The sequence below is a fragment of the Tenrec ecaudatus genome, chromosome 4 (genome assembly GCF_050624435.1).
Source record: "Tenrec ecaudatus isolate mTenEca1 chromosome 4, mTenEca1.hap1, whole genome shotgun sequence".
Classification (NCBI taxonomy): domain Eukaryota; kingdom Metazoa; phylum Chordata; class Mammalia; order Afrosoricida; family Tenrecidae; genus Tenrec; species Tenrec ecaudatus.
The window spans coordinates 164410282-164432769 of NC_134533.1; the positions used below are offsets into that span (position 1 = coordinate 164410282).

At 37.3% G+C, this 22488-nt stretch overlaps 1 protein-coding gene across 1 annotated transcript in view; it reads right to left on the reverse strand.

Moving 5' to 3' along the window:
• BCHE (butyrylcholinesterase) overlaps positions 1–21037 on the reverse strand; it is a 94488-nt gene extending 73451 nt beyond the window's left edge. Inside the window, exons 1-2 of the mRNA XM_075546999.1 lie at positions 20870–21037; positions 13349–14873 (exon numbers count right to left, since the gene is read on the reverse strand). Of these exons, the coding sequence (XP_075403114.1) occupies positions 13349–14873; positions 20870–20918 (1574 nt within the window). The 5' untranslated portion in view covers positions 20919–21037. The remainder of the gene's footprint in view (positions 1–13348; positions 14874–20869) is intronic.
• Positions 21038–22488: the final 1451 nt, after the last annotated feature.

Below are 22488 nucleotides of genomic sequence, written 5' to 3' on the forward strand. Positions count from 1 at the left end.
CAGAAGAACACTCTTGAGCACCAACCAAAAAGATTACCCTTGATTCATCTGGATCCTATGAGCTACCATGTGGACGAGCGCATATCCCAACTACGAGTACATATCACCTAGTAAGTGATATCCACGACCAGACTCACTTTGGGAAGACAGCTGAATGGTTTCATCAACCAGTACTGACTGCTTCAACGCCAAACTTCTTACCCTATACTCTGCTGTATGCCAGAGATACATAGCATGTGCCCAAAATAACTCCCTCAAAAAGCTATTCAGAAAGCCAGGAGTCCAACACCAAGGTTCCTGCCTTTCAAAGGGTGGAGATAGCTAGACAGACTATACCTACATTCCAAGAGCTGAAAGGCTGAATTATTTACTAGTAACAGCCTGTACCTTTACAGGATGGGCCAAAGCAAAGCCTAGCAACACAGGAAAAAAAAAAAAAAAGCCCAGGAGTTTGTTCAGCTCCTCCTCTGCAAGATTAACCCCAGATATGGAATGCCCTGATTATAGGCAGTGACAACACACCCTCGTGTTTTTTCTCAGATAATCCAAACCCGACTGCCCTGCTAGGCATACAATGGAACTTGCACACAACACATTGCCCCAGAGTTCCAGGCAAGTGGGAAGAATGAATCAGACCTTACAGGCAATGATGGGAAGGTTCTGTTGCGAGAAAAGATTTAAATGGCCAAAAGGCCTGCTCTTTGCACTCCTTAGAAAGCAGTGCAACCCTGGTGCTAGTGGACATTCTTCATTTGAAATAATGTTTGGGTGACCACCACCCCTGCTAAGACATTTTAAAGGCGATCTCACCACCTTAGGACATTTAAATCTGAGCAAAGAATTACAAGCCCTGGGGGGCTACCCTTAAAAAATCCAACATGTTGTACTTGAAAGTTTTCCAATTCACTTAAGAAGCCCAGTACACCCTTTCCAACACAGAGATTAAGTTTGGGCCAAGAACTGAAAACAGGAGCCCTTACAACTAATATGTCCGGGTCCCTTTCCTGTGGACCTGGTAACCCCAACCACTTAAAATTGCAGGACACTCTGCATGGATCCACTATTCCAGAATCAAAATAACCAGCTGTGATCCAGTACATTCCCTCAGGCTGACTGTCAAATAGAAATATCACAGCTCTGTCTAGTCACCGCACAGAAAGCTGACTCGTCTATGCATGGCAGAAGTCTGAGGATACAACTACTAGATGAATGCTTGCTGCTTCTGGTGGGCTCTGGTCCCCATCAGACTCCTGACCCTGGTCTTGTCCATTGGCTTGGCATCCACTGTCCCCAGTGAGTGGAAACCTTAACACAGAGCACTGCTAGCCATTTGTTATGTAGGTTGTGTCCCATGTCTAACCACTGTTCTTTTCCTTGTAATTTTAAGTACGAATGACTAAAATCTCACTTCACCACTTTCAACTTTACCTGGTTTCCTTTCTCTGTGACCTCCAGCAGTACCCAAGGCCAACCTTCAGACACCAATTGACCATTGAGCACACTATTATGAGTTCACCTCAGGTGAGGCTAATGTCTACCTTCTTTGTTGTTTCCTTCTCTTTGGATAGATGATTTTAACAACCCTCCTCTTGTTACTCATCAGAAGCCCAAGTCTAGAGCAGAAGAGGTCCATACAGTGTAATCAACCTCACATGGTCATAAGCTGCTGTCAGTACTATATTTTGGAAAATTCCCTTGTATACGTGTGGACAGTCACTCGGTAGTCAACACTTGTGAGGAAAGCTCATTTGGTATGCAAAAGTCCCCCTCAACGGTCAGTGTGCACAGATGTAAATGAGTAGTCCCTTTGTGGAAAACGTGTGCTGGGCATTCCACAGCCAGCTCGGGCTCTCTGATGGAAAAGGAGTACCTCATGAAGGTTCAGCCAAAGTATCCCTAGAAAAGGCTAAGGCATTCATTCAGACCTATTTAGCCCAGCAGAATACTCACAGAAGCTTACAACATAAATTGGAGCCCCACTGGAAACTGCATCCCAAGCACAATTTACTTAATGCCACTCACTGTGCCATGAACTTTACTTTATTGGATGTGCCTTTGTCTGGTGGGTTCAGGAAATACCACAACCCCAGCTCCAAGCCCACGCTCCAGAACCCTTCCGCAATAGCAGCCCCTTTCACAGAGACCATTGGTCAAAGAGGGGGCTTCTAGACACCTAAAACATGACATGCATATCAACTGATGCAAGGAGCCTAACTTCCATAAGGTACTTCCATACTATCACTGTTATGAAAGACCCGCCAACATGTGGAAGCAATAGCACCTACTTTTTATATGAAGCCACTGTATATCAATGGCTCCCAGACAATAAAATGTGCATCCTCATATATCTGCTGCCTGGAGAGTGAATATTAACAACCCAGCAGATAGAATCCAAACGCTCGCTAAGCTTACAAAGAAATGCGAGCAAGGAATGTGCAGCAAGGATGGCCACTGGAATAGGGCTGAGTGCATTAATTAGGACCACGTGTTCAACAGCCTTTCCGAGACCTTGAATGGAGATAGGCTGGAGCAGCGGACACCATAGACACCTTCCAAGAGCAAGCAGCCTCACTAGCAGGAGAGCTTTACAGAACCTAAGGACATTTGATTGCTACTGGCCGAACAAGGAAGCGCCTGTCAAGCATTGAATGAAGAATGCTGATTCTACGAACAGTTCAGCAATAATCTCAGATAAAGTCAAACAACTCAGGGCGAAAATTGGAAATAGAAGAAAGTTCAACCTCGAAGGAAGCTTGAGCCTAGCATCCTCTCTAATGTCGTGGATACTACCCCTTATCAGACTCTTTGTTGATTTATTACTTCTTATTGTTGGGCTGTCCCTCTTCTGGATCGTGATTTAGAATGATAGAAAATAGCATCCTTAACAAAACTGCCTGCCGTCATTGCCTTGCGAGGGTGTTATCCATTAAAAACTCTGGAAATTGGTGCTCCAAATACATATATAGCATCAAAAGGGAGGAATAAAGGAGAAAATCTAGAAATTCCTCTTTTAACTGCCTTTGCTTAGCATTCCAAAGAGGGGACCTCCCCTCCACCTAGGGTTCCTTCCCCTATGAATGACCCTCTGTTAAAAATTCCTGCCAGCATCAAATGAATGACCACACCTGTACACAGATAGCCCTGCCTTCTGCTTATGTAGCAATACTTGCTATCTTTAAAAGCTATTCTCTTCTTGGGGCTATTCTTAAAAGATGGGGCCCCATCTTTTGAAAGCAAATTCTTCTGGGTCACCAGCTAAGTAAATTCTCTTCCAATTTCTCTGAGAGTTCTGCCCGGTCATCCCTGCACCAGAAAATGGCTGTTAACAGATTTTCCTCAAAATCTACACTCTCCACTGCATGGATGATATCTTAGTAGCAGCACCATAAACTGAGATTTTACAACAGATTTATATTCACATCAGTGAGGCTATCTCTCAAACAGGATTGATAATTGTTCCTGATAAAATCCAGCCAGTCGGTCCTGATACATACTTGGGAACAGTACTGGCCTACACCACCATTAGGCCACAGAAATTTGAAATCCAAAAGTATCACCTACAAATGTCGAATGATTTTCAAAAATTGGGGATCGATATCAGTTGTGTGCAGCCCTTCTTGGGTACTCCCATATCTGAGCTTGAACTCCTGTTGACACTTCAAAGGGATTCCCAACTGAATAGCCAGTGAGAGGTCGCTCCCGAAGCTCGTCTAGACTTACAGTTTGTGGAAGAACGCAACAGCCAACGTAAGATCCACTGATGTTCATCCAGCGTACCACCTTGTTTTTCACATGGCAATTCAGCCCACTGCTTCACTAACCCACGAGGAAAACCTGCAGGACTGATTGCATCTGAGAAATACAGACCCCACATATTTTGGCTTTATTGGAAGCAAAAAGCTCACCTGATTGCTACTGGTTATGTCGCTGTTGACACTGAGTGCACTTGACCCTACTATCATAACATTGCCTTACATTCTGACTCAGATACAAAACTCTATTAGAATTTTCTGTAGATTTTCAAATAGAGCTGGGTGATTTTTTTATGGGAAATTGGATTGGCACTATAGGAAAACTCTAGGAAACTTCCTGAAATAGCTCCACAGATTACTAACAAATTCTCATACCCTACGCCACTTTAGGGGGCCACAACACATTTTAAGAACACTTCTAGAAATGCTAGAGCTGCGTATTGGGGTCCCTCCACCCTATCTTTTCAAAGTTGTTTTACCTTGGCTGGAAAAAAAGAAATATTTGCCCTTATCTGATGTGCAAAATGTGAAGCAGCTAATCCGTACAGTGAGTGACTATGCATGGGCAGTGCCAGAATGTTCTTTCATTGAAGCAGCAATGGTGAAGTGGCCCTACCTTCTGACAGTGGTAAGTTCTATCTCACTTTACAGATTCAGTGAAGATTTCACAGCTACGTGGTATGTGTCAGACACATCTGAGCTCAAAGCTCCTTGCCTGGACCCATAGCCGTGGGAATTTCAAGTACTGATGTTAACTCAACACGCTCTGCTGTCTCTTGCACCCCCATGAGCAGAGCACCAGCAGCTGTACAATAATGGGGTAGTCTATGGTAATGGAATCATCTTGTCTGGTCTCAAGCCAGAGAAATGGTCCATGATTGCTTACACTGCAAGCAAATGACCCTGACGGACAGACCCAGAGGAGTTCATCTTAGAAGGAATCTGTCCAATGCATTTCGGCAAATGGATGTTGCTCACATACCCTTGTTCAGACCCCTGGGGTCTGAACAGATACATTTTCAGGATTGTCCTGGGCATCAGCTTATCCACAACCATGTTGCTAGCCATTTGTTTTCCTGCTTTGCCGTGAGGTATACCCAGCCCATTTGAAAACAGACAATAGTCCCACTTACACTAACAAGCAGTTTTTGTCAAGACTGGTACCTCCATCATCTCCATGCCAAGCTCTCATTGGACAAATGCATGGCAATCTAAAATTTCAGTTACAACAGCAGAAGGGTAAAGTGAAAGGTGATTCTGTATATGACAAACTTCATCTAGTCTTGTTAACTCTTCATTTTCTCTCTCTACCAAAGCCTCTATGATATCTAGAATGCCATGTTTCCACCCCCACACAGAAAGGCGAACCTGAGGAAATCTGGTGGAAGAAGGACAGTGGCGCTTGGGAACTGGGTGCTGAGCGCGCATGCTAGGAGGTATGCTTGGGTTGCCACAGAGGAGGGAGAGTGCTTGTGGATTCCTCTTTGGCGATGATAACCCAGGACCACCTGGCCTCAACTGATGGCCTGACACAAAGAGACCTCGCACCAATTTGCCTGTGGTAATTCAAACCTAAGAGGGGCCTGAAACAATGGGATTTGTGGAAAATACCTTTAGCCACAAAATCTATGGTGGAATATACAGGGAATTCCATAGGCTCCAGCTGGTCTAGTTCCACTAATTCTTATACTACAAATGAGGCACAGATAGTTTCTTTATGTCTGTTGCCATATATATTTACAGTGAGGCACACCATGATAAATGAAATTGTACCACCTTTCTAGATTGTGAATTGTAAACATGTCTTAACCATACACTTTTCTAAAGACAGCATTCACATCTTGAGAACTGACAGGGGTATGAGTCCTGGTAAAATTGGACCACAAGTGGGAAGACAGTCCAGAAGCCTCTTTTCTGGTGCAGAGAGTAACAGAAGTTTTGAAAAGACCTCACCAGTTTATGAGGATGCTGACTGATGGCATCCTGGGACTTACAGTCATTGCTAATACCGCCACTATCACTGGAGTGGCACTTCAAGAATCCATCAAAGTAAGCATTTTGTGCAGAAATGGCAATCCAACTCCCACCAGCAAAGGCAGACAAAAAGTGAGCAGGAAAATGGCTGTTCGGTGGTTGGGATATCAAATAATATATTTACAACACCAACTGATACTGAACTGTGATGGGAACATTTCAAATGTTGTGTGTCATCCTTTAACCACATAATTAAACCTTACACGATTGGTCCTTAACTAAACACCATTTAAAATTACTTAAAGGGAACATCCAGCTGAAGAAAGAAAATTTCAATGCCTCCAGGAAATGGGTGAGAAAAGTCTTCTGACACTGACATGATTAAACAGTTGGTGAATGGACTTGGAACTTGACCCCTGGGCCTGAGTACAGAGTCCTATGCATAGTACCGGCTCTGGTTTCTCTATATTACTCATTGCTATTGTTTGTATTCTTGCAGTCTCCCAGTGTCTCTGAAGAAAGCTCAAGAGAGCACTCATGTTGCCTTTATAGCCTTTTTGAAGTTAACACAGAAAACAAAAGGGGAAATTGTGGGAAACTCAGGACCTAGAAGAAGGTATACATGGTCTGTGCCTACAGGGCGTTTGGATGCCAAGGCCTAGTGAAAAGGCATTGCTTTCACAGGCCTGGGACCTGGGGGACACCTCGACACTAATTCCAGGAAGGACGATTATCCACAGCACATCTGTTTTTATGAATGCTTGGATTAAGTGTTTTCCTAAATGCAGTCAAATCTGCATGTACACAGAAAAGGATGCTTATCTTAAAGAACATTTGCTCCTTTTGTATTCTTCGAACTCCCTTTAATGCTTGGAAGACTAAGATTAGTACATTGCCCATTATCAGGTGTATATGATTACTAAAATCCCAGAGTTGAATAAACTTAGCACTCATCTCCAAGGCCACTTTCTTAATGATTTTTCTTATTTAATTGTGCCAAGCTCCTCAGGACCATTCATTTGTGGCCTAGATCCCACAGTCAATGTGTTGTATTTACATGTTGGTGACAATGGGCTCAAAGGTAGGAAGAATCTTGGATGCATTAGGACTGGGCAGTGTTTTCTTCTTTGTACGTGGGGTTGCTATGAGTCAGATTCTACCCACTGACACCTAACAACAGTGGGATTGAGTTGTATACAATTGTTACAATGAAACAATCACATGGTAATTGTTTGCATTTCTTTGTATCTGACAAAATTAATAGATAATACACATGGGCTTGCTGTTTAAGAAAAAAATAATGTAAGTATTGATCACCTTTCAGAAGGATAAAAAATATGACAATATGGCACCCTCTTCAAACAAAAACTTCACTAAAACACAGGGAGGATTCAAATACCTAATTCTAAACCTCGGGAGAACAAACTCTGAACCACCCATTGCCTGGCAATTGAGAGGGAAAGAAACCCTGAAATAGCAGAGAATTCTTAGCTGGCCCAACAACATGAGTCTAAGGGATCCAGAAATTGGCAATGGAAGAAAGGAAAAGATGAGCTCAGTCCTCGATCCCCATGCCTATTCTGGCCCCATACTTAATTGAATACAACAGAGGACAATGCACTTTTGCTTCAACATACCTTGCATAAGCCAGCACTGGGGAAGGACAACACTGACTGAATGCATTCAGGGGGATATGTGTCGGGGGTTGGGAGGGGGTGAAGTCCATTAAATTGCTGGAGTCCGAGACTTGAGAATGGCACAGTCCAAACACCTGATCCTTGTCGGATAAGGATCACTTAATTTGACCTGAGGTTCTGCTCCTGCGCTGACATTCACTCCATCAAAGAAAGTTCATGTGGGTAGAGAGAGAGATATATTCTTAGATAGTGTCTCTTTTCTCCTTTTCTGACAGCTGTTTCAATCACTGGCCTACATTTCCTGGCAAACGCAACCTCAAGTCTCCAACCTTGATGAAAATATTAACCAATATGTGTCTGTCATCAATCTTTGCCCAGAATAGGCTATTGCCACATAATCCAACCACCCTTGAAATTTCAATTTTTACAACTAGAACACAGAGGATATTACTCATTCTAATATTACCAGACCAACAAATATATACAAATATCAATACATTATGTTTCAGAAATGACAGGCAACTTCAGTGCACATGGAAAAACAGGAAAATCTTATACAAAGAAGCCTGTGCACAGACACAGATGTAGAGTTTCCAGATAAGAAACTATTACTAGACCTTCCCGTGAGGTTAAGAAAAACAATGGTCAGTTGCTTTAGACAAATAGAAGAAGAATTCAGCAGAGCTTCAGAAAAACACAAAAACAAAGATCAGGAGAGAAAATAAAATAACTCAGGAAAGTACTACACCAAAAATCACACAAAATAAATGAAAAACCTAAGAATGATTTAACAACTTCAAATAGTAATCCAAAAGACAAACACTAAGATATTAGAACTAGCTAACATTCTGAGAACAAAGCAGTAGAATTGAATAAATTACAGCATGAACCTGTGAGCTGGAAGATAAAGCTCACTAGTCCAAATTACAGGAAGAACAACCACATTAAAAAAAGAAGTAAAAAAAGAAAAGACAAAGTAAACTGTGTTAGTCTGGGTAGACTAGAGAAATAAATTCACAGATACTCATATCTGTATAAGAAGGAACTTTATAGACAAAAGCAATTAAATATTGAGAAAACATCCCAGCCCAGTCCATATCAAGTCCATAATATTAGCCCATACGTCTGATACCAACCTATAAAGTTCTCTTCAAACTCACAAACCACATGCAATGATGCCAAATGAAGGAAGATAACAGGCCAGTGGGTAGGAAGTCTTGCAGATCCAGTGTCATTGTAAGCATCTCAGCGCTGGCAGTGGTCTCTGCATGGCTCCTCCACCTCGTGGCACTAGCGTACCTCGATGTGTCCTGCTTCAATGTCTCCCAGGGAGTGAACATGTGTCCCGCCTCCAGCAAGTTGTTTATCTCCTTAGTGTCTCCAAATGAGGTCATCAAGCTGTCACCTGATCAGGTTTAGCCATCTGATTGACATGCTAAACTCCACCCATTCACTCACATGTCTTAAATTGATATCAGATTATGTAACTACCACATAAACCAACTACTTCTATGGTAATTTTCTAAAGAAACAACTAATGTTTGATAAATATACCATCACAGTGATTAAAGGTCAAGAAATACTGGAAGAAAAGTTCTCTAAAGTCATGATAAAACAGAAAATAACCATTTAAAAATTGAAGGAAAACAAAAAGGGCAAATGGAATTTACCCCAAAAGAAAACCACCATTAGGTCTAGACAAAGACGTGTACATGCAAACATATATATAAGGACGGGGAAATAGATCTAATTATCTACATTTATAGGTTTAATATTAAGGTGGCGGAAGGACCTTGGGCCTCTACTCAAGCACTTCCTCAATGCATGAATACTTTCGTTTATTAAATTGGTACTCTATGATGCTCACTCTCCCGACACAACTGCTGAAGTCAAAGTGGGTGAACAAGTAAATGTGGTGAAGAAAGCTGATGGTGCCCGGCTATCAAAAGAGATAGTGACTGGGGTCTTAAAGGCTTGAAGATAAACAAGCGGCCATCTAGCTCAGAAGCAACAAAGCCCACATGGAAGAACACACCAGCCTGAGTGAGCGAGTGATCCCAAAGGGATCAGTTAGCAGGCATCAAAGAACAAAAAAATCATCATATCATTGACTGCACACCTCCATGATAGGATCGCTGAAGACAAATGGGTGCATAAGCAAATGTGGCGAAGAAAGAGGATGGTGCCCGACTATCAAAAGAGATAGTGTCTGGGGTCTTAAAGGCTTGAAGATAAACAAGCGGCCATCTAGCTCAGAAGCAAAAAAGCCCACATGGAAGAAGCACACCAGCCAGTGCGATCACGAGGTGTCAAAGGGACCAGGTATAAGGCATCATGCAAAAAAAAAGAAAAAAGAATGTGTGTGTGTATGTGCATATATATATATGTATATGTATATATTTATATATATATACCACATTGAATGAAGGGGGAGGTGCAGAGTGGAGACCCAAGGCCCAAGTGTCGGCCACTGGAGATCCCCTCATAGAGGGGCTTAGGAGAGGAGATGGGTCAGTCAGGGTGCAAGGTAGTACCGACGAAGAGCACAGCTTTCCCCCAGATCCTGGATGCTTCCTCCCCCCAACTACCATGATCTGAATTCTACCTTGCAGGGCTGGGTAGGGCAGAGGTTGTACACTGGTACATATGAGGGCTGGAGGCACAGGGAATCCAGGGTGGACGATACCTTCAGGACCAAGGGTGTGAGGGGCGATGCTGGGAGAGCGTAGGGTGAGTGGGTTGGAAAGGGGGAACTGATTACAGGGATCCACTTGTGATCTCCTCCCTGGGAGAGGGACGACAGAGAAGAGGGGGGGGGGGGAGGGAGACTCCGGATAGAGCAAGATATGACAAAATAATGATGTATAAATTACAAAGGGCACATGAGGGAGGGGGGAGCGGGGAGGGAGGGGGGTAAAAAAAAGAGGACCTGATGCAAAGGGCTTAAGTGGAGAGCAAATGCTTTGAGAATGATTGGGGCGGGGAATGTATGGATGTGCTTTATACAATTGATGTATGTATATGTATGGATTGTGATAAGAGTTGTATGAGTCCCTAATAAAATGTAAAAAAAGAAAAGGGAAAAGAAAGAAAGAAAAGAAAATGATTAGGGCAAAGAATTCACAGATGTGCTTTATACAATTGATGTATGTATATGTATGGACTGTGATAAGAGTTGTATGAGCCCCTAATAAAACGTTTAAAAAAAAAAAAGAAAAGAAAACCACTTTTATGTACCAAAGTTATATTTTCTAACATCAAAGAAAAAGAAAGAAATTCAAGAATGACTTGGAGAAAAACAAAAGTGAATATTCTTATTATTGAGCTAAATCTAAAGATTATTTTAATAGGATTTTTCATTAAAAACATGTAATAAATAAAACAATGGAACAATATAAACAAAACCTTGCAAGAAAAAACTTGCTACCCAAGAATCATACATTCAAAAAAATCCCAGAAATATAAGAAATAAATAAGGACATTTCAGACATAGAAAAACTAAATAAAACTAAATTAACCTTCCAAAAATTACTAAAAAGAGTTCTTTGGAAAGAGAATCAACAACAGAGAGCAACCTAACATCAACATACAACACATCATCAGTGAGAAATGAACTCACTCAAGAAAGACACCAAGTAAAATTAAATTACAAAATTTTACATGGGGCATCAGAAATTAAATTATGCAATGAAGATAATTATAGAGTAATAGAGAGATTATATTGGATACCAAATAAAGCTAGTGGAGAAGAAACTGAATAGCTTGTAAAAAAGAACAAATTAATTTAAACTTAGGAAGAAATGAATAAAAAGTAAATCGTAAATAAGAGGGTAAAAATTCAATAAAATAAGAGCAAAACCATAACAAACTACTAAAAAGTAATATAAAACCAATAAAAGCAAAGGCTATGATGACATGAAAACCCACAGGAAAGTCATCACAGGAAATTACATTTAACAAAGAATAAGCAAAGAAAATTATAGCAATAAAATCACATCTATCAATAATGACACTGAATATAAATGACTCGATCTCACCAATGAGGAGACAGAAACAAGCAGAATGGATAGAAAACCTGATCAATCAATATCCTGCTAACAGGAAACATCTCAGATATAAAGACAAAAATAGACCCATCAAAGGATGAAAAAAATAAAATTAATGGTAAGTTAGCAGGAGTAACAATATTAATTTCTGATAAAACAGTTGTTAAAGTAAAAATTCATCATGAGAAACAAAGGCCAATATATAATGCTTAAAGCCACACTCAAACAAGAAAATATAACCACAATAAAGATCTCTGCACCAATGTGAACCACACTCCTTGTCATCAAATTCATGCCAACTCATAGTGACCCGTAGGACAGAACAGAACTGTCTCTATAGGTTTCTGAGTGAAAGAGTTTCCTCACTGATTCATTTCTATCTGTTGTCCGTATACCTTTGACACATCCGACGCTCATCGTTTTCATTGTGAGAGAAAACACACATGCGCATAAACTCCTTGATGAAATCAACATGCAACATTCAGAGTTCTCTTGTCCTATTTGCACAACTGTCTCTTGATCCATATACAAGTTCCACATGAGCACGGATGTGTTTGGAACTTTCTTTTTTTCTGGTTTTTAGTTTTTTAAGAACTTAAGAAAGATTTATGGAGGCAGGGAAAGAACTCCCGGGAGGGAAAGGAGAGCAGATAAAAGGCAACGGGAACATGGGCCGCGGGCAGTTCGGTGAGCTAGGTCAGGGAACTCGCCATGTTTGGGACTTTCTATTCTTCTCAAGACATTCATAGTTTGTGTGACTCACCCAGTCAGATGCTTTTGCACAGTCAATACAACACAAATCAATATCCGTTAGGTATTTTCTACTTTCAGCCAAGATCTAACTGACATCAGCAATGCTATCCCTTGTTTCACGTTCTCTTCTGAATCCATCCTGAACCTATGGCAGCTCCCTGTCAATGTGCTGCTGCAATTGATACTAGATGATCTTCAACAAGATTTCCTTGCAGGACCAAGATTGTAGAGGGGCTTTAATGCTAAGTGAAAAAGAATAACTTTGTACACCATTGATAGGTATTAAAATGTTTGAGGGAAAATCATCATATAAATTATACTGCAGATATACATATACAATAAAACAGAGTGAATTAAAACAGATGTGTTCATAAAATCCCAAACAAGAATATTATAATCAATAAATGTTTTAATTATTAAAGAGTGTGCAACTGACTTGCGAGCTTTTGTAAGCATTCCTTTTAAAAACAGATGTTCCAATTTCTAATTATTTATTTTGATTATTCATATTTTTTCAGATTACCCAAATATTTAAATTTGGTTTGGGTTGATAAGTACCTTGAAATGTAAAAGATAAAAACTTTTCTTTCTATACACATGTATTTAGAATGAATATCCTATATATATAACAATATATATAATAAATTAGGTAACTATATCTTTTCATAATCTCTCCAATTATCCAAGATCATTCAAATTAATTTGTACCTAGAGAAGAGTGCAGTCAACCATGAGCGCTCTCAAAACTCCTGGAAAGCCTGAGTAACCTGAGCATTCTGGATTAACCTGTCTTATAAACACATATTAAAACAACAAACTGTCCGTGAGGGAGGTAATCTGAAGCCCAACTCCATCATCATCATCTTGCACTTTCATTTCCCTGAGCATATATGTATTTCTTCCTGGACCAGGTATCACTAAAACACTGCATACATGCTTGTTTTTATCTATGAACATTGTAAATGTAGAATTAAAACCAATGTTATAGTAATTTTATTTCTCAACGTAAGCATAAATTGACATCGAATATTAGGTTAATACTGTTAAGTTCTTCAGTATTTTGGACATGAAACCAGGTGACTAATGAAGTTTCCATGGTTATTTAAGTACCTGAGTCTACACATGAGATAAAAATAAACTATGAAAAGTAAAACCCACAGAACAATTACAAAAAGCCACCACTTACCCATATTTTGCAAAATTTGCCCAGCGTTTCATTATGGATCTACTCAAAATTTCCTCAGCTCTTGTGTAGTTAACTTTTCTTTCCAGAGGTAAACCAAAAATAAACTCAATTTCATAACCATGCATCACTCCCATCCATTCTGGCCAAGGAAGTTTGGAGGACTGGTGTTCAAAGTGATAGAAAAAGGTACTTTGTCCCAATTCTGAGAATTTTCTAGCAAACTCCAAGGCAGGACATATGAAATTGTAATCTCCAATAACATCATCTAAGGCCTCCCGGTAATGCTCAGGTCTCTGGTCATCCAACCAATCTGTATAGTGGAAAAGGATTGCTTCCTTCCCAAAGTCACTCACTCCTGGGAAAAACAGTCTTAATCCTTCTTGAAATTGTTCTCTATTGATGATGCTGTTGTTATCTTTGCTAAAGCCAGGAGCCCCATACACCAAGAATGCTGTGCCTTCATCTCTATTCACCCCCACCAAGAGCTGGGTCTTTTTGAATTGTCCAAGCTGGAGCAAGGTGTCTGGCATGTCCGTGAGAAAATCCCCATCCACCGTTGGGCCAAAATTGACTAACAAGAGAGACTCAAAAGGGACAACAAATACTTCATTCAGGAGGATTTCCTGGGGCTCTTTATTTTGAAGGCATTTGATTATCTCAGTCTCATTTTCTCTTGAGCAACCAAGAAATTTCGCTAAGGTCAATGTTCTGTTTCGGGCTTCATAGGGAGACATTACTGTCCACGGGGCATTCGAGGATCCACTTTGCAGGATGGCCCTGGTGAAGAGTGGGTGGCTTCGAGGAGATAGTAAATGAAGGCTGACCGAACCTGCTCCTGCACTTTCTCCAAAAAGAGTTACACTTTTAGGATTCCCACCAAAAGCTGCTATATTTTTTTGGACCCACTCAAGTGCCAATTGTTGATCAAATAAACCCACGTTCCCTGGTGCTTCCGGATTTCCTGGCACAGCTAAGAATCCTAGGGCACCCACCCTATAGTTCATTGAAACGACAATAACTCTTTCTACACGCGCCAGAAATTTGCCATCGTAAACTTGTAAAGATGACGTTCCCGTTTGAAAACCACCACCATAGATCCATACCATTACCGTGGCATTTTTTGGTTTAGGTGCCGGACTCCAAACATTTAGATATAGGCAGTCTTCACTAAGGTCCGTGTTTGGGTTCCACATCTCTGATCCGAGGAAGCCAGGAAAACTTTGGTCTATGTTCTGATAACAAGAGTTTGCATATTTTGTGGCATTCCAAGTATTGGACCACTTTGGTAGGGGCTGCGGTTTTTTGAATCTAAGTCTACCAATAGGCGGCTGTGCATAGGGAATGCCAAGAAAGGCTGTTACTGTGCCACCAAGAACTGACAAGTTCATGCCCCTCACTCTTCCACTCTTTGTTGTAACGACGATGTCTTCTTCAGTGTGTGATTTCTTGATAAAAATACAAAAGAGAAGAAGCCAGAAGAGAAATTTGATGTATATGATTGTGTCCTTGCTTTGCATATTGTTTTCTGGAAGGGGTAAAGAGGAAATCTTAGCATCCTTATGCATATATAATTCATTGATTTTATATTAACACCATACTTCGTATTGGTAATACAAATTATTAAAACTAGTAAATCTACTACCACAATAAATGTGTATGTAGGAAAAATAGAAAAGAGTAGAATGTATTTTTGTATTTAATTTGAGAAAATAAACAAGGGACATGGGAAAATAAAAGAAAAATTTCACTTTTGGAAAATTATTACCAATTTTTTTAGCAATTATTAGTATTTTAGTAATTTGGGATTTATGTATTTTAAGGATGAGATTAGATACACAGAAACAATCACTAAATTCGTACTCTCCACCACCATTAAGTTAATTCTGAATAAGCAAGCCTATATAAGTTGGAAACCTTTATGGAGGGAAATACCCTCATATTTGTCCCATAGGTGGCTGTGGTTTTGAACCACTAACCTTCTGATTAGCAGTCCAATACTTACCTGACAGTGTTAATAGAGTTCCTTAAACTTGATTTGCTAGAAATATATAATATTACTCTGGAAATAAAGAGGATGTTTGAGAAGTTTCACTTTAGAGGAAAACTGGAGGGGAAGTCAGAAGAAAATATTGCAATCTAGAGAGAGAGAGAGTTTTTGGTTTTCAAAAGTCAATTTATTAGACTTACTCAAAAGAAGAAAGATTGTTCATTGCAAGATTATCTGACTCATCCTCTATATATACATAGTCCCAACCAGCGCAACATTAAGATGGACTGAAAACTTTGATCAGAGGGGAAACAGAAGCATGTATATTCTCGGAAATATCTGTGACTTTAATATTGGTGTGGCTCTTGAAAAAACTGTGAAGAGCCCATGTAATTATATATATATATATATATATATATATATATATAAAATTACAATTATATATAATTACAATTATATACAATTATATATAATTATAATAATATACAATTATATATATACATATATATCCTATCATTTGGCTTTTCTGTTTCCATGGTACTTTCAATGGCCATTTTCACCCAATAATTCCTTCTTTCCTACAATCCTAGTCTATGGTCAGGAGAGAATATGGATATTCTTCTTATAGAATGTTAAGTTAAAGAAAGTAGTAGTTGCTTATTCTACAAGTTATAAAGACTAATAAGTATGTTACCACTATAGAAATGTATGTAGTTAAAAAAATTAAGTGTTAGAAATATAAAGACCTATGTATATTTATTCCTTGGGATGAACTTCTGCTTTTTAATCATAGTGTATTTATCGCAGAAGATCAAAGCTGCATAAACACCAGAAAAAGTAGGGGAGGTGAAAATAATAATTGTTTTAACCTAAACTATAACTCTTTTGCATTTTATTATCTAAATATAACTTTACTTTATCATATGAAGAGAGTATTTAAGGCAATCAGGTTGTGTTACAAAGCAATTATGTTTACTGGAGTTTCTGTAAAATAATAATTTAAAAATTAATTCAGACTCTGAAAATGACATGTAACAAAAAGAGACAAAAATTATGGAAATATAGTTGAATGCTGAAAATATAGCTCACACTGAAAATAACCAGTGTAAAGCTATTAAAAATTCTTTTTGGCATTCACATAATAATAACAATATCATCAATGTGCAGCACTTTACGTTTTTCCTACAATTGTGATTTTAAATCCAGTCTACCTTAATCGGGATATAATTCTGTGAGTATTGGCATTTGTATCTTATTTGTTGTTTATTCCGTTGATCTTAGAAGTCAGATGATAATGAGCTATCTCTATAACAATGGCCAAGAATTAAAATATTATATCATGTCTTAAATAAAATTATTTCATTTCTGTTCACAGTATGCCTAGTGATCCACAAGTGATTTTGGGCCACAATAAATCTCTGAGTAAAATAAATCACAGCTCAGATTATTTAGCTCATTGTCCAGCTTATGGATGTAAATCTATATATACATATAGAAATATAATAAGATATATATAGTGATTACCATATAAGAAAGCTTTTTTCCTTAAGTGATACTATTTTTTTTAATTTGACAAATTTTGCTTTGTGCTAAAATAAAATAATAGATGACATAAATAAATAATATGTATACTATATGTCTGTTATATGATTTATAAATTATTAATAGAATAAATAAAATATAACAAAAACATAAAGATGCATGTCTTTGTAATAGTTGCTAAAAATCTTTTTATTTCTCACAGCATACAAGTTATACAAAGTTGCTGTTGATCTTTTTTATCCTGATAATTAATCATCCCATTTTCCTTAAATAAATCAAGCTGGACATGTTGAGAGGAATGAAATGCTATGAAGAATACTTTTTAATATCTACTTTTGAAATAAAATAAATATTAAAATACAAAAGTGGCTTGTCTCAGGTGTGATGCTAATAGACTAATCCGCAAGGTCTCCTCATTGCACTTGGTCTGAGTCAGTGTTTCTCTACGTCTCATACAATACCTAGAATACCTACTGTTATTTTTTCTGTTGTTATACTTAAATATTATTTCAGCTTAGTAAACCAAAATTTCAAATATTTTATCCCTGAAAAAATTCTAACTTTATTTCTAAAAATTGTATTGAAAAAGAAGCATACTCATTCCCAAAATATATCTAACTTAGCATTTAATAAGAAATATATTTTAAATACACTTATAGGTATAACATTTGAAAAGACTGTCATATAATTCTGATGTCACTTAGTGTTTACTTACACCAATGTTTCTTGTGATCTTTAATTTATTTATATATTTTTCACTGAATAGATATCAGTGCCAGTGTATTTTTTGTGAATGTTTTGTTCAACATGGATATCTGTGAATTGTCATCTTGTATACAATATAATTAAGTAACATTGAAAACAATCGTACATTTTGATGCTCATTTCAAGAATGGCAACATTTCAAGAAGGACGGGTGGGGGAGGGAGGGGGAAGAAACGGGGAGCTCATATCAGGGGCTCAGGGAGAAGAGAATGCTTTGAAAATGATGATGGTGGCAAATGTTCTTGACACACTGGATGAATGTATGCATTATGATCAGAGATGTCAGAGCCCCTAATAAAAGTATTTAAAAAGAAAGAAAGAAAGGCAACATAATTCCAATAAATATGAATACTACCTGTTGGTGAATGTTCTCTAGTATAAAAACCAATAATTTAATATTAAAATATAATTATCCCCATATTCATATTTTATAGTGACCATTGACATATACTAATATTTATATTATATCATTTATTTATTATATTTTATCTAAATAAACATCACAGTAATTTCCATAATTTAATCTTTGCTGCTCTAATATAATACAAATAGTTTTTCAATAACATTAGTTTATAGTATATGTGTTCACATTATTAAAACAATTATGTAATCAAAACCATAATAACAAAATAAAGACCTGGGGAAATATGCAAACCTATATTGATAATGAAATTTCTTCAAAAAAGCTTACTTGGTTTTCCGACCTTTCCCAAATTATTTAAATTCTAATAATATGCTTGTCAAAGAACTTTGGTGTTATAGTGGTTACCTATTGGGCTGCTAAACACAAGGTCAGCAGTTCAAAACCACCAGCCATGAGGTAGGAATATGAAGCAGTCTTAGAAGCCCACAGGGCAGTTCTGCTCTGTCTTTTGGATAGCAGTAAATCAGACTCAACTAGGTAACAGTGGGTTTGGATATTATATGCTTGTCGTAAGGAATGGAGCAAAATGTCATCAGTAAAATTCAGCATCAGATTTCAGAAAAAATGAAATATTAACATAATGCTTATTATTTTCAAGGAAGGAGGGAACATGAAATTACAAAAGAAAATGGATTATGGGGGCTGTGTGGGCATAAAATTGAAAGTGCAAACCACTAATACTGTATTCCAAGTTTACATAATACCATTTTAAGCAAACACTCTAAAAGTTGAATACAACTTAAAAAGTACTGTTTCATTTTTTAATAGGTAATTCAATTTTGAAAATAGTATAGTAATTTGTTAGCCAATAAGTAGAAGATACCTATACTGTTATGCTGCAAGATAAGGATATCCAACAATGAGTGCTATAAAGAGTCATTTATTTATATTTAACCTCCACAATGGAACAAATTTTTTAAATAATTGCTCAGAAATTTCTTAGAGGATAATCCAAATTCTTATAAGAGTTCTCACAGTTTGGAATGGTGTTTTGGGGGGACTTTTTTGGGGGGGTTGACTTTTCTTGATGACTTCCATATCTACTAAAAAATGTAATAAAGTATTCATTCCTATTTGGAAAAAAATAAAGCAAACAAACAAAACACCTCCTCCTAAAAAGGTGGGAGGAAAGTCACCTAAGTAAATCTAATCTGATCTAGAGCAGTTGCCACTAAAATATATTTCATCAAATTAAAACAATTAAGCCGTTATCCCCAAACTAAAAAGCATGCTTTGTTGCAGGCTAAATGAAGGGCAGAATGTAAGAAGTTTGTTTATAAATAGACTGGACCATTGGTTTTCAAGCCTATTTCAGATACCGATTAAGCACGTAAAGGCTATGTGCAATGTGAGACCATGCATCCAGTGCGATGGCACAGGAATTCTGTAACTGTCTTCTAACATGCACAATATTCACAAACTTTTCTCTTCTGAGTAGCATTGAATTTGAATATCCCACTAGTAGAGATAGCCCTTGCCTTTGATGACACTTTAAATTGGTTTTAAGTTGACATGGATTCAGTTCCACTTCTCTAACATCTGGAAAATACAATTTTGGTAAGAGTAGGTGAGTGTTGTCATGAAAATACCAAAATGAAAGAGAATATTTCAATATGTATTAAAACTTTGTTAAAACATCCCATCAAAAGCAGGCATAATATTTACAAATAAGATGTGGATGTCTAAGATAGTATTCACTTATATTTTATAAAAGTGAACAATAAAGAAGTAGGACATTAAAAAGACAACAAAACCAGTAGCAGACAACAACAGAACTTTGTAAATGCAATTAGAAAATTTAGTAGGCCCCCAAGAGAATATTGTGTTTCATGTCTAGAGTGACAAGACTAGAGTTTCATTCTAAATTTTAAAGTCAGGTTTTAAAATATCATATTTTAGTTAATTATTTTAATAACAGGAGATACATTAAGAAAGCATTTACAAAGATAAGTATAATGATTTCTAACTTTATGATAAAGTACATTAATGAAAACTTGAAATAGTCATAAAATTAAAAAATATATACATAGAAGCATAATTAATCAGACAGCATCAATAATATTACCAGTTAGTTTAAATAGTTTAAATATTATATATGCTTAATGTTTAATTCTCTAATTACACAGAAATGAATACTATTAAAATAAAGGTAGATTTAGGAGATGACAGATAAATAAAAAGTGCATTTGTTGGTACTTTTATGATAACACATGTGAAAGATGTTACTAAATTTATACACCTATAAAAACAAAGAAAGCAAAAGTGCAAAAGTTTGCAGTAAACAGGTTTCCCTTTTAAATAAAAGAAACTCCGATCTTTCATTCACCAATCAATACTCTGAAAGTTTCAGATGGCAATGAGTAGATCAAGAAAAGTATCCTATTAAACAACACTACAGGAATTCTATGCTTTTATACCATGTAGGGAAAAAAGGAAGATAAACGGAAAGGAGCAAGCCTGGTCAAGGAGGACTTCTGTTATTCTTTTAGGGAGTGATTCACTGAGCCACCAGCATAGCTTTTTCTACTTTGGCTTTCCATCAGAACATGCTTCTCAGGGACGCAACCGTGTTACCGTTTGCATCGTTTCTGCAGCAGTTAAATGGACTTAGTCTGCTTCCCGAAAGCATAAGAAGATAGGAGCCGACTCCCTTGCTTCATCTGTGCTATTTGCAAGCTCCGGTGACTGTCTCCCACAGAGAGAGCGTTCACACAGTAAATCCCTGAAAGGATCACATTCCTACCGCGTGCGCTGCTTCCCGGTGACTTGCGCTACACAAAGATGCAAATTCAGAGCAACTTACCCGAATCCGTGAAACAAAGATAATAAAGTTTGCAAGGAGTTGAGATCATTTAATACTTCAGGGAGATTCGGAATGCAGCCGCTGCTCTAGTCTGTAAATTGGACTGAATTGACATTACAATCAACTGTTACTGACAAAGCTCGCGAGAGTTGGCAGCCGCTACTTGATCTGCGAGCAGCCAATCTTTACTTTCTGACATCTGTTCAGAGGCTGATGGCATGAATGCAATAGAGATTCGCTTACAAAAAAGTATTACCGGTTTCCTGAATTAGGATTGTAGGCGCTTGTGTAAGAGGGAAGTAAAAAGATACAGACGCCTCTTTTACAAAAAGAAACTATAAAATTTAAAAGAAAATGTAATTTTAACACTAACCCATTATTTTATAATTAGCAGAGCTTTTATCTCTTTTATAGAATGCAGTTTTACAAGTTAAATAGATATGTATATTATTCTAAAGAAATGCTATTATTGAAATTCTCTGGGCCAATCATGTCATTATAAAACATAGTAAAAGACTGAATAGTATGCGTGTGAGTATACTTTTTTTAGTGCTTTAAACTCTAAAACACACATCTGTTTAAGAACTGCAATTTGTTATGATCACATTTTTATATATATTATAATGGTCATTTTATATAAACTATATTATTTTATTCCAAGGATATATAAGTATTAAACATGTTTTGTCAATGCGGAAAATAAGGCTTATAAAAATAAGAACTTACTATGTACCCTACAACTAGTACTTTTTGGAGACAGAATTTTTACCTAATCATGCAAGCTGTCTTCAAGAGAGTAATCACTTCGATTTTTTAAAATTTAATTTTCTGTGGAAGTTTCAATTTGAGATACCTATTAAATAACAAATCTAACAATCACAATTATTTTCAGTGCATTTTAGAATAATATTTTTTGTTATTTCAACCTAGTTAGAAATGATTTATAGAATGCTTGGTCCATCTGTGTATCAGACAAGGTACAGGGAGCCATTTTTATAAAAAGACAGACTAGCAAGGCTGCAATAGTTTATAAAGCTGTGGTGTTTCTATTATAAAATGTAATCATCTTGGTAGTCTATGGAAGAAAGCCACTTGGTTAAATAGTTTTGAAATTTGTAATTTCCAAATACCAAGCTTATCTCCAACAAGAACCCACTGCATTGTTTTTGTCGAATCTAGTTGACATTGTCATCAAATTCCACAATTTTTTCATCTTAATGAGTTGGGAGAAAATTTTTCAGTTTCCTGATATTAATTTACCCTATCATGCACTAACATATTTGTACATATACATATCATAATATGCATGTTTATATATCTCATATATGAGACATGCAGACATGTATATATACACACACACATGCAAAAAGTATTGCTACAAAATAATAGAAAGTTTTATTAAACAAAAATGTATAATGTGAGGCTATCATTTCCTGGTGTATCCTCCATCTAAGCCTATACACATTTCAAGGTAATATTTCCATCTCTCTAACCCTTCCCAGAAAACAGGTCCTCTTGATTCACACCACATCAAAATAGCAGTTTTGGCATCCTTAAAGGACTTGATTTGCTTTATGTTTTCAATATTCTTTGAATTGGGGAGCAAAGGGAACCCAAGA